The following is a 12,895-nucleotide window of genomic DNA, read 5'->3' as shown; positions in this document are numbered from 1 at the left end:
AGCATTCTTTAACAAAATAAAGTAACAAATAAAAACAAAACAACAACTTCCTGCTTGTCATATATTCTTCAAGGTGTCTTCTCAAAAACCTCCTTGCTGTCACTTATGGGTCATAGCTGTTTTTCTTTTGCAATGACTGTAGAGGACACATTATTTTTTACACAATTATTTCATGTTTGATAATGTTTACCCCTAAAGTATTTAGCAGTCTAGAAAACAAAAACTCCAGGTGTATTGGTAAAATAAAAAAAAGAAAGGAAGGAATAGCAAATATTAGGGACCATTTACAAGAGAGAATAGTTGTCCGGATCCCACACTTGTTTTATTTTATTTGCTAAATAACTACAAAAGCATGCCAGTGAATCTCTGAATAGTGTATCTCCATGGATTCTGATAGCAAATATCTGTATCTTAAGCAAGCCTACTGAAACATTAACAATGCAGCAGTAGCTATGGATGCTGCAAGATCCTAAATAGGGTGACTCAGCTATGTGCACTTGTTTCTTTCTCGCTGGGAGGTAGTACCTACTGAAAAGAGCTACTAGAATGCATTTTCTTTTCCTCATATTACAAATACAATGAGAACCAAAGGCAATGAGGGAGAAATCAATTTGTCCTCTTTTAGCTATTGAGGGCAAACAGCAAAACAGTTCTTGAGGACCATTTGAGCTCTTTCCCATACTCAGCTCTTGGAATAACTGAGCAAAGGATGTATTTGATTATAATTATAATAATAATATGATTTCCAATTTATATGCATATAAGGGCATGTGTACATGTACAGTCGTGAATTTGTGTTTGTAGGTGTTATTTACATGTTCAAGCCCATAAACACAATTTCATACATGTAGATTTTTAGGTTTTTTATATATACTTTCCCTTGAGGTATACATTTTGGTCCCCAGTTCTCTTTTAATATTGTAAATATCTGTCAGCCACACAATGACTGGTTCTAGCATACAGCTATCATAAAACAGACTCAGTGACCAATCCAAAGTTCATTGGATTAGAAATAGAAGACAGCTTTCTAAACTGCTGAAAGAAAAATCATATCTTGAATAAAACATTTTTACTTTACATGACAGTACATAAGAAAGCAAAATATGTTCAGGCACTTCTTAAATTCTGTTTTGAAATGACAAGGATGCACATAATTTAATTTTACAGTAATTAAGACTACGTGTGAGACTCAAATCAAATGGAATTGCTATCAGCTAGTCTTACAAAGAAAGGAAATTCACGTATGTAAAACATTTTCTGGAAAGTTACACCTGATCTTTTTCATTGTCCTCAGACAGTGAAATTCTGATGCTTTTTGAGGGGCCTGTTCCTATAAAAATGTACTAAGAAAAATTAAATTAAATGTGCCAGTGCATAGCCATCAATCTCTAAAAGAGAACTAGTAAATTTCTCAGCTCATGCAATATGAACAGGGAAAAAACCACCAAAAAACAACCAACCAAACAAAAAAACCCCTCACATATTTTTCTGTGGTTTTTCCCCTACAGCTTAGAAATGGTTTAATTACAGGTAGACTGAAACATACACACCCATATCTTTATAGAAACATAAAGACATCCACAGCAAACTGTTCCAGAGAAATGAATTATTACTAGAAAATGATGCTTTCATAGAAAGCCTGACAATGTTTTCTTCTTTCACATTCAAGTAAAACAGATTTAATTCAGTCTGCCAGAAATGGCTATGCTTCTGCTCTGTGAAAAATATGCTAATGATGAAAATAAGGACTTCACAATTTACTGAATACTAAGCGGAAAATCTGTAATGAATTGCCTGTGTTGTAGCGTTCAGTTTAGTCTCCTTTTTTTTTTTTTCCCCTCAGTTGCTATGGAATACTAGAAATAGCATAAAGAAGATTATACTATTTTGTGGGATGTTGTGCATGTCCCTCAAGACAGAATGCTTAGAAATAAAGACAAAAGTCAGCTGTGGGATAAATGAAATTCAAAGCAGTAATAAATAAAAGGCTTAAATACTAACTTTTCAATGTTAAAGGGAAATACAGAGAACAAAACAAATGCCAAAAAAATTCAAGCCCAACAAGTAAATCTCAATCAGCAACTAGCAAGTTGAAACCTAGAGTAATTCATTTTACACCTGCAAGGAAAAGCAGCTTCTTAGGTTACTTGTATGGTGCAACAAAAGCTCATAAATCCATTAAATACAGGCATGTCTTCAAGTTCTCAGCCAGACTTCAATTTTCAATGCAGGTTTTAAGCCCTCAATAGATTAAAGTCTTCTCCTAAGCATATTTTACCAGAGTGTACATTCAAAGGATGACTCCTTCTAGCTAAAGTGTCTGTATCCTTCTGTGTTTTAAATTTTTATATATATGGCTGCTCCTGACAGGCATATGTGTTGAATCGCATTTGTCCAAATAATACCTGAAGTAAATCCAGTAGATTAGTCTTGCCTTTTCCAAGCACAAGAGAGCTGAGCAAGGTTTCTGGCTACTCAGCAAGACTCTTACATTTTGCCCCTAGCAAGCATCAGTTATATCTATTAGTTACATCAACTGCACTGATATTAAGCTCTCTTGCTTCTGATTTTTATTTCAAAACCACTGGTTTATTACCTCTGTACTTTAGTGTTAGTATGTGGCAGATCTTCATTTCAGAACAATGATAAAAGGAAAAACACATTCTGTCAACTTTCAGTCTCCCTAGAATATCTTTCAAAATTTTGTGTCTGGACAACTATTATTGGAACGCTGTTCTATGTCCTTGCTTCTCTTAAAATGATGCTGGCAAAACAATCTGATTAAGGCAGTAGAATCAGAGAACACATTTAATCTACTTACCTTTCACACAGTCACACAACTGCAGCCAGACTTTGGAAAAAAGGAAAAAAAACAGTCTATAGACTGGAAAACTGCATCTCTTCAGTTATATTTTTTAAAAATTGAGGCTTAATGCACTACACTACTGGAAACATACTACAGACACACAAAACAAAATAACCACTGAACCAAACCAAACTCCCAACCCAAACAAATACACCAACCCTAAAACTTCCACTGCTGGGAGGATGGATTGAAGATATGGTGAAACTTTGCTGATGTGACTTCAGAGAGTGTCTGATTGTTTTGAATGCATTTAGGTCTCTTGGATAGCTTTATTTTTGAAAAAGAGATACTATTTTAAATGCAGAATTAGTCTTCAAAATACCGAAACATTATAGAAAAAAAGTCTGCAGCATACAGTGTAGTTACACTGTCTAGGAAAAATATGGGAAGACAGGACACAATATACTCTTTTGGTAACACCAATTTATAATGTAGAACGTTTCTCTTTTCATCAGCCTTGCTGATGAACAATTACATTGTTGCTTTTCAGTCTCTTTTCATAGAAGTCTACACTGAGAGACACAACATAAGAAAAGGCCAAAACAACTTAAATTCTTACGTTAAACATAAAAATATATTGATAAAGAAATCACTACACTATGAAAAGCAACACTGGAATAGCTGACAAATTTATATTATCTAGTCACAGCTGATGTCCACCTCATACTTCAAATTAAAACAACCTTTAACAGGAAGTGATGTCATGACTGCACAAAACTAGTAAATATTTTAAGATGTGCACAGCTATACATTATTTGTTACATTTAAGTTGCCGGATTTCCACTTATATTTAAAAAAATTAGTATCTTTAACATTAAATAACAGAAGTCTTAATTTCAGAATGTTAGGGTGCGATATGGAGGAAGGACTTTGGTGCACTTAAACATAAAAAATTTTTGCAGTATAGATCTTTAGAACTTGAAATGTTTATCACCTCACAAAACTAACTATCATAATTTTTCCCATTACAGGTAAAAAAGTAAACTTTCAAATTTTTCACATATCCGCTGAATTATTATACCTTGAATATTTAACAATCATACAGCTCACTCTCCCTTACCAGGAAAGCATTAACCCCAAATTAAACAAAAGCTTCATACAGTGCTTTATACACAGATTAGGTTTGTGTGGAAGGAGCAGAAACCAAAATAGCACAAGTAAAATAGTTTAATAGCACCTAGGAGACAGGTGTGCCACACAGACTAGATTTCTGTTTTCCCAATCTTTGCAGATACGTTTTGCAGAACTGTTAATAGACGGAAAGCAAAAAAGTTTATGGCAGACCTTCAAAAATATTAAAATAAAAAAGAAAGAAGGACTATTTCCTATAATTTATATGATAGAAGAAAAGCTGGTTATCTGTTTCAGCATTCAAATAGAGAGAAATATTGTACCAAATGGAAAACTGAAGTCCTAAACACTAAATGGGCAAAAATGCATATGGAAATGTAACAGCAACATGCTAATCTTAAAGGAAAGAGAATTGACTGTTCTAAAATCTCAGTTGACCCAAGAATGCAGGAACAACCTTCAACATGATGACAAATCAAAGGCTAAGTACAAAAAGAGGAAATTATATGAACGCTTCTAAACCATCAGTTGAAGGTCCCAGACAAGGTGAAAAAATGGAATTGCTTTATTTTCTCATAATTGGTCCTGGAACCAAACTAAGGCAGAACGCTTAACTGGCCTCAAGTCCAAACATGAAACAAATACTGGGATGTTTACAATGTAATACTTAGGAAAATTTCAGGCACATTGGAAAGGTGCCTGAGTAGTATTTGATTCTGTAAAGGAAGGAAAAAAGGATGACAGCAGATCAGGGTAACTGGAGACCATGGGGTGGATGACCCCGAATGAGAAAGGAGGAAGATTCATCTTGCAGAACCTCGTGGGACACAGGACTGCATAGAGATGGGAAATAGTAGATACTGCACAGGCAGCACCAATTTAATGGATGGGACATTAGGAGTGGAAGAGGCAAGGACCAGCTTATATTCTTAGCTCACCATTTAGCATTGATAAGTACTACTTTGGTTCTGTCTCCACTCTCTTTCTACATATGCTCAATTAATACTCTTATCACTAAGAACAGTACCCTCCAACGTATTCTGTGTCATACTCAAAAGGTGCTTACAGCTTAAGCTATGCCATTTATCATCTGAAACTCAAAATTAAGTTCACACTTTAATTATAAAGATAGTTTTATAAGAACCACTGACATGCAGACTGATTTTACTGGACTGTTTAACAAAGTCCCTAGACAGAGACTCCGGTGTCCTGTGAAGGAAAGAAGAGCAGTATTAAAACAAACTAAACATTCTGAATAATTACAAAAATACTAAAATATGCAAAAAAAATAAGGATAATGGTGGCTCAGGCAAAAAAACCCAAAAAAACAAAAAAACAAAACAAAAACATTCCAGGTAGCTAAATGTCTTGTATTGAAATATATAGGTATACATAATGGAAGATTCAGCACACTAAAAAATTCTTCATCTTTGCAATTCACTAAGCGCAAACATTTGAGGTTTTATGATTTAACATCTGGTCTACATCTCACTCAAAACCAGTTTTCCAAATCAATACAAAGGTGGGAATACTGCTGTCCAGATATAGGCAAGCTTTGAACAGTGGGGTAATCACAATGCAGCAGCATGCAATCAGGAATTCACAATCCTGATCTTAGGCTTGAGTTAATACTTTAGCTGTTCTAGGGCTACATCACTACCAAAACCTGAAAAAAATATTACAGAGGTGACAGAGGTGTGATTATGCAAATTACAGTTCCAGTGCTGGAATGCAATATAGAAAACCCACTAGTTTTTACCGGGCTAAACTGCACCACACAACAATGCTGGGAATTGTCTAGGCAAGAAGGAGCAAGCCTGAGATTTTCAGCTGGCAAATTGCTGCTATCAGAGTTGCCTACTAAATTAGGTGGTCTGTTGTTACACTGGAAAGAACAGCATTTCAAAGACATGTCTGAAGTGAATTTATGCAGAAAGACAGGTTGTCCTGAAAGTTTGTTTCTTTCACTGCTTTACAGCCAAAAGCCATATCTCTAGATGCATGAAAATCAACCTAATAATGCCAGGCAAAAGAATTTGAATAGCTTTTCCCTTCTCTTTCCATCAGGACTTCCTTTCAGTCCATTGCAGGGAATAACTACCTTCAGACAAAACAATACACTCCCTCAGCTGAAGAGGCTCCCAAATAAATTCTATCAGACGCAACCAAAGAAGCCTCCTAACTGTCCGTGCTCTTCTGATGGCAAACACAGCCTTAAGACAAAAACTGTGGTTCTTTCTATTAAATTTTTAAGGGTGTTTGGTAATTGCAGGGCATTTGGTTTTCTTCTTTTTTAAGTGAAAAATAAAAACTGTGACAATAATTATGAATTACATTGACATTTTGGAATGACTTTACAGAGAAAGAAAGCAAAAAATTCTCTGCCTATATGCACACAATAAAACAAGGAACCTGAAAACGATAAACAATAGAAGACAGTTGCCAGCTCATTTAGCCTATTTACAGAAACAGCAGCATTCAGAAGGGATTTCTTTTTAAGTCAATAGCTCTAAGGATGAGGAATGCAAAGGCTTAAAGAGACACTGTCAAAAAGATCAAAGGATTCACAAGTGACAGTAATATTTTCAGGAGTCCCCTCTAACTTCAAAGCTAAAGACAAACCCTGCATGGATAGTGTGTTTTATTCCATTGATGACTCCATTCTGCAGTTCAAAGTGAATTTAATTCTAGATAACCCACTAGTTTCATATTTTTGCACAAAGACTGTAAATCTAGTAAGAGTGTCTTTGAGATTTATTAGGGTCATACTTTGTGCTGCTTTCCTAGGCTCAGAAGACTTAATATGTTATGATATCACTCATGATAAATATTATCAACACTGTGGAGTGCACAAGAAACAGCACTATTGCCAGTGCCAGTGGCAAGGATCTCCTCTTAGTCTTCTGAAAGACTACTGTCACAACAATAAATCAATAGATAGCTTAGTCTTGCAAAGCAAAAGGCAAAATATGCAGAGGAAAAAAGAGAGAAAAAAGAGGAGATACGACTGATGCTCTGATTCCCATAGGTGAAATAAGGATCAACAAAAAGCCATCAAGAATGAAGTTTGAGATTCCTATTTCCTATGGAAAATAGAGTGAGACAAAGCAACTTTAAAAAAACTCTTCTATGAATTACCTGAACAGAATAATGTCATGGTCAAGTTAGTTGACCATACAGAAATCAATTACTCCAGCTGAATAGCAAAAACACTATGGAATTATCCCATTCCAGCATTCACAGTCCTGAGTATAATGGAGGAGGAAAGCAAATAGCTAGCATAGCTGTGGGCTAAAGTTGTACTCCAAGAAATTAAGCAGTTTGTCCCATTTTGAAAGTTTATTGGCTTTTAACTTGTACTGAGAATCTTTGGCTTTAATCTTATCCAGACAAGTCAATTTCCCAGCCTCACCCTGCACAGGAGAAAGGGAACTACAGAAAGCCAAGACATAATCTAGGGTTATTAGCATCAAACATTTATCAGAGCTTGGCTGGATATTCTCCCCTAGGACTAAAACAATGTGTATGGCCCAAGTACTGAAAACTGTTCTAGAAAAATTAATAGAAAAACACGGATCAAGGGATATACTAGTTAATTTCCCTAGTTCAAGGCAGGATCAACCAAATCTACCTAACTCCTGACAGACACATTGCTACACTGGGTTGTGGTGAGACCTACCAATCTTTCACATCTCTTCCATGGTTCAGGAGAGGAATTAATAATTCCTGTTAAAAAAAACCAACAACAACAAAAAAACACTTTGTACTTTCTAATCGGCATCTTCTCTTATTCCAATTCAAAGACCTTATTTCTTGTTCTGCCCATAGCAGACATTCAGGATAACCCCTTCACTCTTCCTTTCTTTTGTGTAGCTGAAGATTTACTATGCCTATATTCAATCCTCTCTTCCTTAATCCAAATAACTAAGTCATACCAGCTTCTGTCTTATTTTTAACTCCCTGATAATTTTAAGTGGGCTTCAAGTGGTCCTACTCCTCACAAAGATGCAGTGCTCTGCTCCAAAGAAAATGCAACAAACAGATAGCTTACTTTTGCTAGTTCTGCAGGCAATTTCCAGGTAATGACAAAAAAGGACAAAACCAAGAGAAAAGAAAGGGTCAGAAAATCATCGGGCAAGTTTCTGGGACTGTACTAGCTTGACTTGAACCCATGGGGAAAAAGCAGCTAAAACACTGAGCATTCATGAAAGGATGATTCTTCATTTTTAGGAAAACAAGGGAGAGCACAAAAAGAAGAAAAAGGGCTTCAGGAAATTAAACTTCAAACTCACCCACACAACACGCACAAAGAAATTTCTGTAAGCATATGAGCAGAAAGGGAACTGACTTGGTCTTTCAAGAAGGGGCTGGCACTGAGCACTTACCCTCTAAGCACAAGAGTTCTAATGCCTAATCAGAAATGTGTATATGATTAGACAGCTGCTAAAACCAACACCAGAAACAAACATGGGAAATTTGATTAGATGACAATTAAATAAATTAAGTATTCTCACATCAGTCAAATGTGCTGAAATTCACCATAGATAATTAAAGCTGAATGGATCAGCCTTTAGAATTATCAATAAAAATTTTTGAGAATTTGTAGAGGATATCAGTGATTCCAAAAGAATGGAAAACACTCAGTGATTAGCTTTAAAAGACAGGTCCAAAGAAGTAGGGATGCAGAAACTCAATTTCAATTCCCACAAAATTTGGAATAAAAATCATTTGGAAGTTTTTAGCCATAATAAGCAATAATAAGTTGACTAATACATAGGCCTCAAGAACAAGTTACTTCAAATCTATCAAAATATTCTTTGTGACATAGCAGCAGATTCTATAGCTAGAGAAGCAGCAGTAGTACCATGTAGCTCAACTTAGTAAGTTTTGGTTTCCCATGGACTTCCATAAGCAAAAAAAGAAATATAATGCTTCCAAAGAAAACAAGTTCTAATAAGCAGATGCCACTAAAGCTTGGAAAAGCTGCGTGCATGCTGGATGACAGGAGTACATTGTTAAAGCAATTTTACTGCATTTGAGAAACAGTCTGCAGAAAACCTAAACACAATTCAGTAGGGGAAATTTTAGAGCTTAACAAGTAACAAAATAAATGCAAGATGGAAAACAACTAGCAAGGCAGCAGCAAGGGGAAAAGGAGCACTGAGGCGAGAGAGTGGATCATTCTCTGACTAGTAGTCTGTGTCACACTAGCAAAATCAGCAAAAGCTCATGCTAGGGTATACAGACAGCAGGTGGTGAGCCTAGAAATTTACAGCAGGATAGGGAAATGCTTTCAGCACAGAAAATACACAGCATTGTGCTCTTAAGTGTGCTGCTGTTTTCCTAGTAAAGAGATTTCAGTGTCCAAGTCTGTTGGCCTGACATTGTTCACCATCAGCACAGGCATGAAAGTTAAGTAAACACTTCTCCCTCCCACAGAAGAAAGCCATATATTTTCTACATCCCTGAAAGGTTTGTCTTAAAAGTTTTTACTCCTTCTAGGTAGTAGAAGATCAGCTTGCCTACTGACCATTTTACAACCAACAAGCATAACAGGAAAGATATTTAAGAAACAAAAATGAGTTGTTTCTTCCCCAAGATGTAAAGAACGAGGTAGGTGCATAACCTCTCACAGGGTATATCAGTAGAGCTTTTTGGTTTATTTTCTAACATATATCTGCTTTGTAATTTGTAATTTAATCCTTTTTTATTTAATTATATGAGTAATACAAAAATAAATGTGCAACTTGATGCCTTCCTGGCAAAAAAGGAAAAGAGGCTGAATAGTCTGACAGTGTCTTTTTAAAGATTACACATAATGACAATGAGATGGCTGAAAATCATACATTAGTCTTTCAGATTTACTATCACAGCAAAAAGCTTTAGATTAATTAATGCTACAATATATATGAAAAATGACTAAGACAATTAACCTCATTCATCTATAAATGGAAGAGTAGAGAGGAGAGTTTCTTAAGAACTTAATGTAGTAATTGCCAAGGTTCTACTGACAATGATAATCAGTATAAAGGAATAAGTAAAGTGTATTAGAGTAGTAACATATTCCTGGCTCAAGTTCAGACTTGGAAGAATACACAAATCAATACAGAATAAAATATGCTAGTGCCATTCTGCTGCTTATGGCCAGGTGACTGCACACCATAAATTTACATCCCTTGCTCATCTTAGCTGGCTGCAGCAGAGAGACCAGCAAAGACCATCTTTAGTAGCAGCAAAGGCACCAACTGGCAGGAAGGTACTGAAAGAAATTGCAGAGCGGGACGAAGTGGACAGGAGACTCTAAATTCAAGTACTGTGAAAACCAAACATTAGTGACATGCTGAGGCCCAATCAACAAATCTGCGTATGAAGTCAAACTCCTTATTGGCTCCTATAATGAGTTAGCTACTGAGGTAACTCTGAAAGTTTGTCCCTAATCAATATTGAAATGCAGCAGAAGTGCAATTTTTACATGAAATCAGAAGTTAAATGAAAATTAAAATACTTAGCAATCAATACAGAATCAACATTTTCTCATTTTACAATTGCAGAATTTAGAATACTTAGGTTAAAGACTTTAGGATTAAAATGTTTCAAGTATAAAGAACATTGAATTTTATCCTTTTGAGTTTTCCAGAACTCACGATCACATACAGTATCCTGCAATCTATTGTGCTGTAACATATACCTGCATGTACTATGAATAAAAATCAGAACAAATCTGAATTTCTTTCCTATTTCTCTGCAATTTTCAGTTTCTCAGTAACTAAAGAAATGAAAGATTATCTAGTTTGGAACCTCTTTAAAGGAATCTTTCTCTTACTACTCATTCTGCAGCAATTAAAAAGGGCTTAGACTTTTTCTATGTTTAAAATAGAAAACATTGCTTTCATTCCTTTCCATAGGTTGTCCACTCAAAATTTTATTCATGCAGTGAGCATGAAAACAAGAATTTTTTTAATTACAAAGAAATTATATCAGCAGGTGTTAGAGCCTCTCCCATGCAATTGCTTCATATCACAAGACATAAGAAGAAAGCAATTCATTCACTGCTGTGACAACAGTATCTTAATAGAACAGATTTTCAAAACTGTGTTTTCTTGCATTTTTGTTGTTGTTGTATGCAAATCATTGCAGTATAACACGTTTGGACATTCATTTTCTAAAGTTTTCATCTCCTTTCTTCCCTGGAATCATTGCCAAATATACTCAAAGCAATTTCTCAACAGGAACTAAAGCACTTTAAATCTGTAAAAGGTGGCAAATTCAATTTCACTTTCCATACCATCTTTTTGCAATTTTATCAAAATATAGCTATTACGAGCTTGTTATAAGGCTGCCAACAATGAAGTGCATGGTTATGCTGTGCAAACAGTCACACAGATTGTGTTCTGTTCTGTTTCCTAGGAACAACAGTGAATTCAGTAAAAATATATCCCATGGTTACTTCTGGTTCACCTTTACATGGACTTTTAAGTTCTGTTGTTCTGAACCTTAGGTTCCACACTGGAAGAGTATAATTAAAATAGAAGCACATATCTCTTTGTGATTTGAGACAGCAACAAGTATTAATTTATTGAACTGGAAACGTTTACTATAATATTTGAAGAAGAGGCAATTGCATCTTGTAGGACACCCCCACCAGCCAACCAGTTTTTCCTTATTTTCACTTTCTGCCCAAGTTTTCACTTGAAGGTCACTAGAGGACCTAGCAAGTAGACAGACACCTTTGAGAATAAAAAGCTGCATGTACATCTGAACCAGGCAGCAATGGAAGACAACTCATTGATTTCCACACTCTCTGGAAAACAGATCTATCCTCTAAAAGGGTAATTATTATCACTTGAATCTACATCCAAAGTATGCTGTTATCAAGCAAGTTGAGTTGCTGTATCACTATTACTATATCCACTCTCTGCAGACACAGACTGGTTCCCAGCATCCAAACCCTCCTCTCCTTCCATTCCCAGACCTTTATCAGCACAATCTCTGCTACCACAGGCAAGGTCCTAACACCAGCAGGTCCTAACAGTGATTTAAGTGACACACCGTAAACCCAAGTGTAAAGTGCACCAAGTTTCCTCTTGCCCTTTCTCCATGCACACAGTGGCAGAGGTAACCCAGTTAATGAGCTTCAGTCCTTAAGCAAAAAGGAGACGGAGCACTGGGCTGTCTGAGGAAATGGCACTAACTTTCTAAAGACAGGCCATTGGACTGGAGCTGGCCCAGACTCCTTTGGTAACATACCAAGTTAAGACAGACACTAACCCTTTCAAAAGCCCTGAACTAACAATCAATACCCATCAAATGTATTTCCCACTTTGACACCGGAAATGAATTAAGCCAGCACTTGAAGTTGTGTAAAGATTATACACCATTCTTATATCATTTTCACAGAGATAGCAGAAATTCAGAACATATAAACACTGACCTTGTTTCTTTTAACCCTTCTTTCTGAATGACTTCCAGTATTTGTTTTGCAGTCATTGGTGAGTTGGGATACTTTTCCAACGCCTAGAAAGAAATAACAAATGTAAGTGACAAGACACAGCTGTCCTGTGAATCAGAAAGGTTATGTGATCATGCAGTTTTAATGCAGTCATTTGTAAAAGGCAGGGAATGACAGTGTTGAGACTGGAGTCCTCTGTCTGTTGGAAGGACAGATACAACCCAGGAAACTTCATCAAGAAAAAGATTTACTTGCTGCTTTTGTGCATCATCTGTTACCTCTGCCTGGGAAAACTCTTATCAAGTTACAAATAAATGAGTTGGAATACACAACTGATTTTATGACACAGCAACAGATTTTCTTTCAGGCATGAGGGGAAATACATAAAACACAAGAGTCAAAAGGGGAAAAAAAATACCCACTAGCACTTTCTTTGATTTTTATTACTTTAGAATTCTTTGAGGTCATTTGACTATTCTACGCTTAGCTTTGCCATGACCTCAGAAAAA

At 35.9% G+C, this 12,895-nt stretch overlaps 1 protein-coding gene across 1 annotated transcript in view; it reads right to left on the bottom strand.

The window, feature by feature from the left end:
• ASXL3 (ASXL transcriptional regulator 3) overlaps positions 1–12,445 on the bottom strand; it is a 96,008-nt gene extending 83,563 nt beyond the window's left edge. Inside the window, exon 1 of the mRNA XM_058817842.1 lies at positions 12,369–12,445. Coding sequence (XP_058673825.1) covers positions 12,369–12,424 — 56 coding nt within the window. The 5' untranslated portion in view covers positions 12,425–12,445. The remainder of the gene's footprint in view (positions 1–12,368) is intronic.
• Between the last annotated feature and the right edge of the window lie 450 nt (positions 12,446–12,895).

The sequence above is a fragment of the Ammospiza caudacuta genome, chromosome 1 (assembly GCF_027887145.1).
Source record: "Ammospiza caudacuta isolate bAmmCau1 chromosome 1, bAmmCau1.pri, whole genome shotgun sequence".
Classification (NCBI taxonomy): domain Eukaryota; kingdom Metazoa; phylum Chordata; class Aves; order Passeriformes; family Passerellidae; genus Ammospiza; species Ammospiza caudacuta.
The sequence above is the reverse complement of the archived record's forward strand: the minus strand, read 5'-3'. Positions and strand labels throughout refer to the sequence as shown.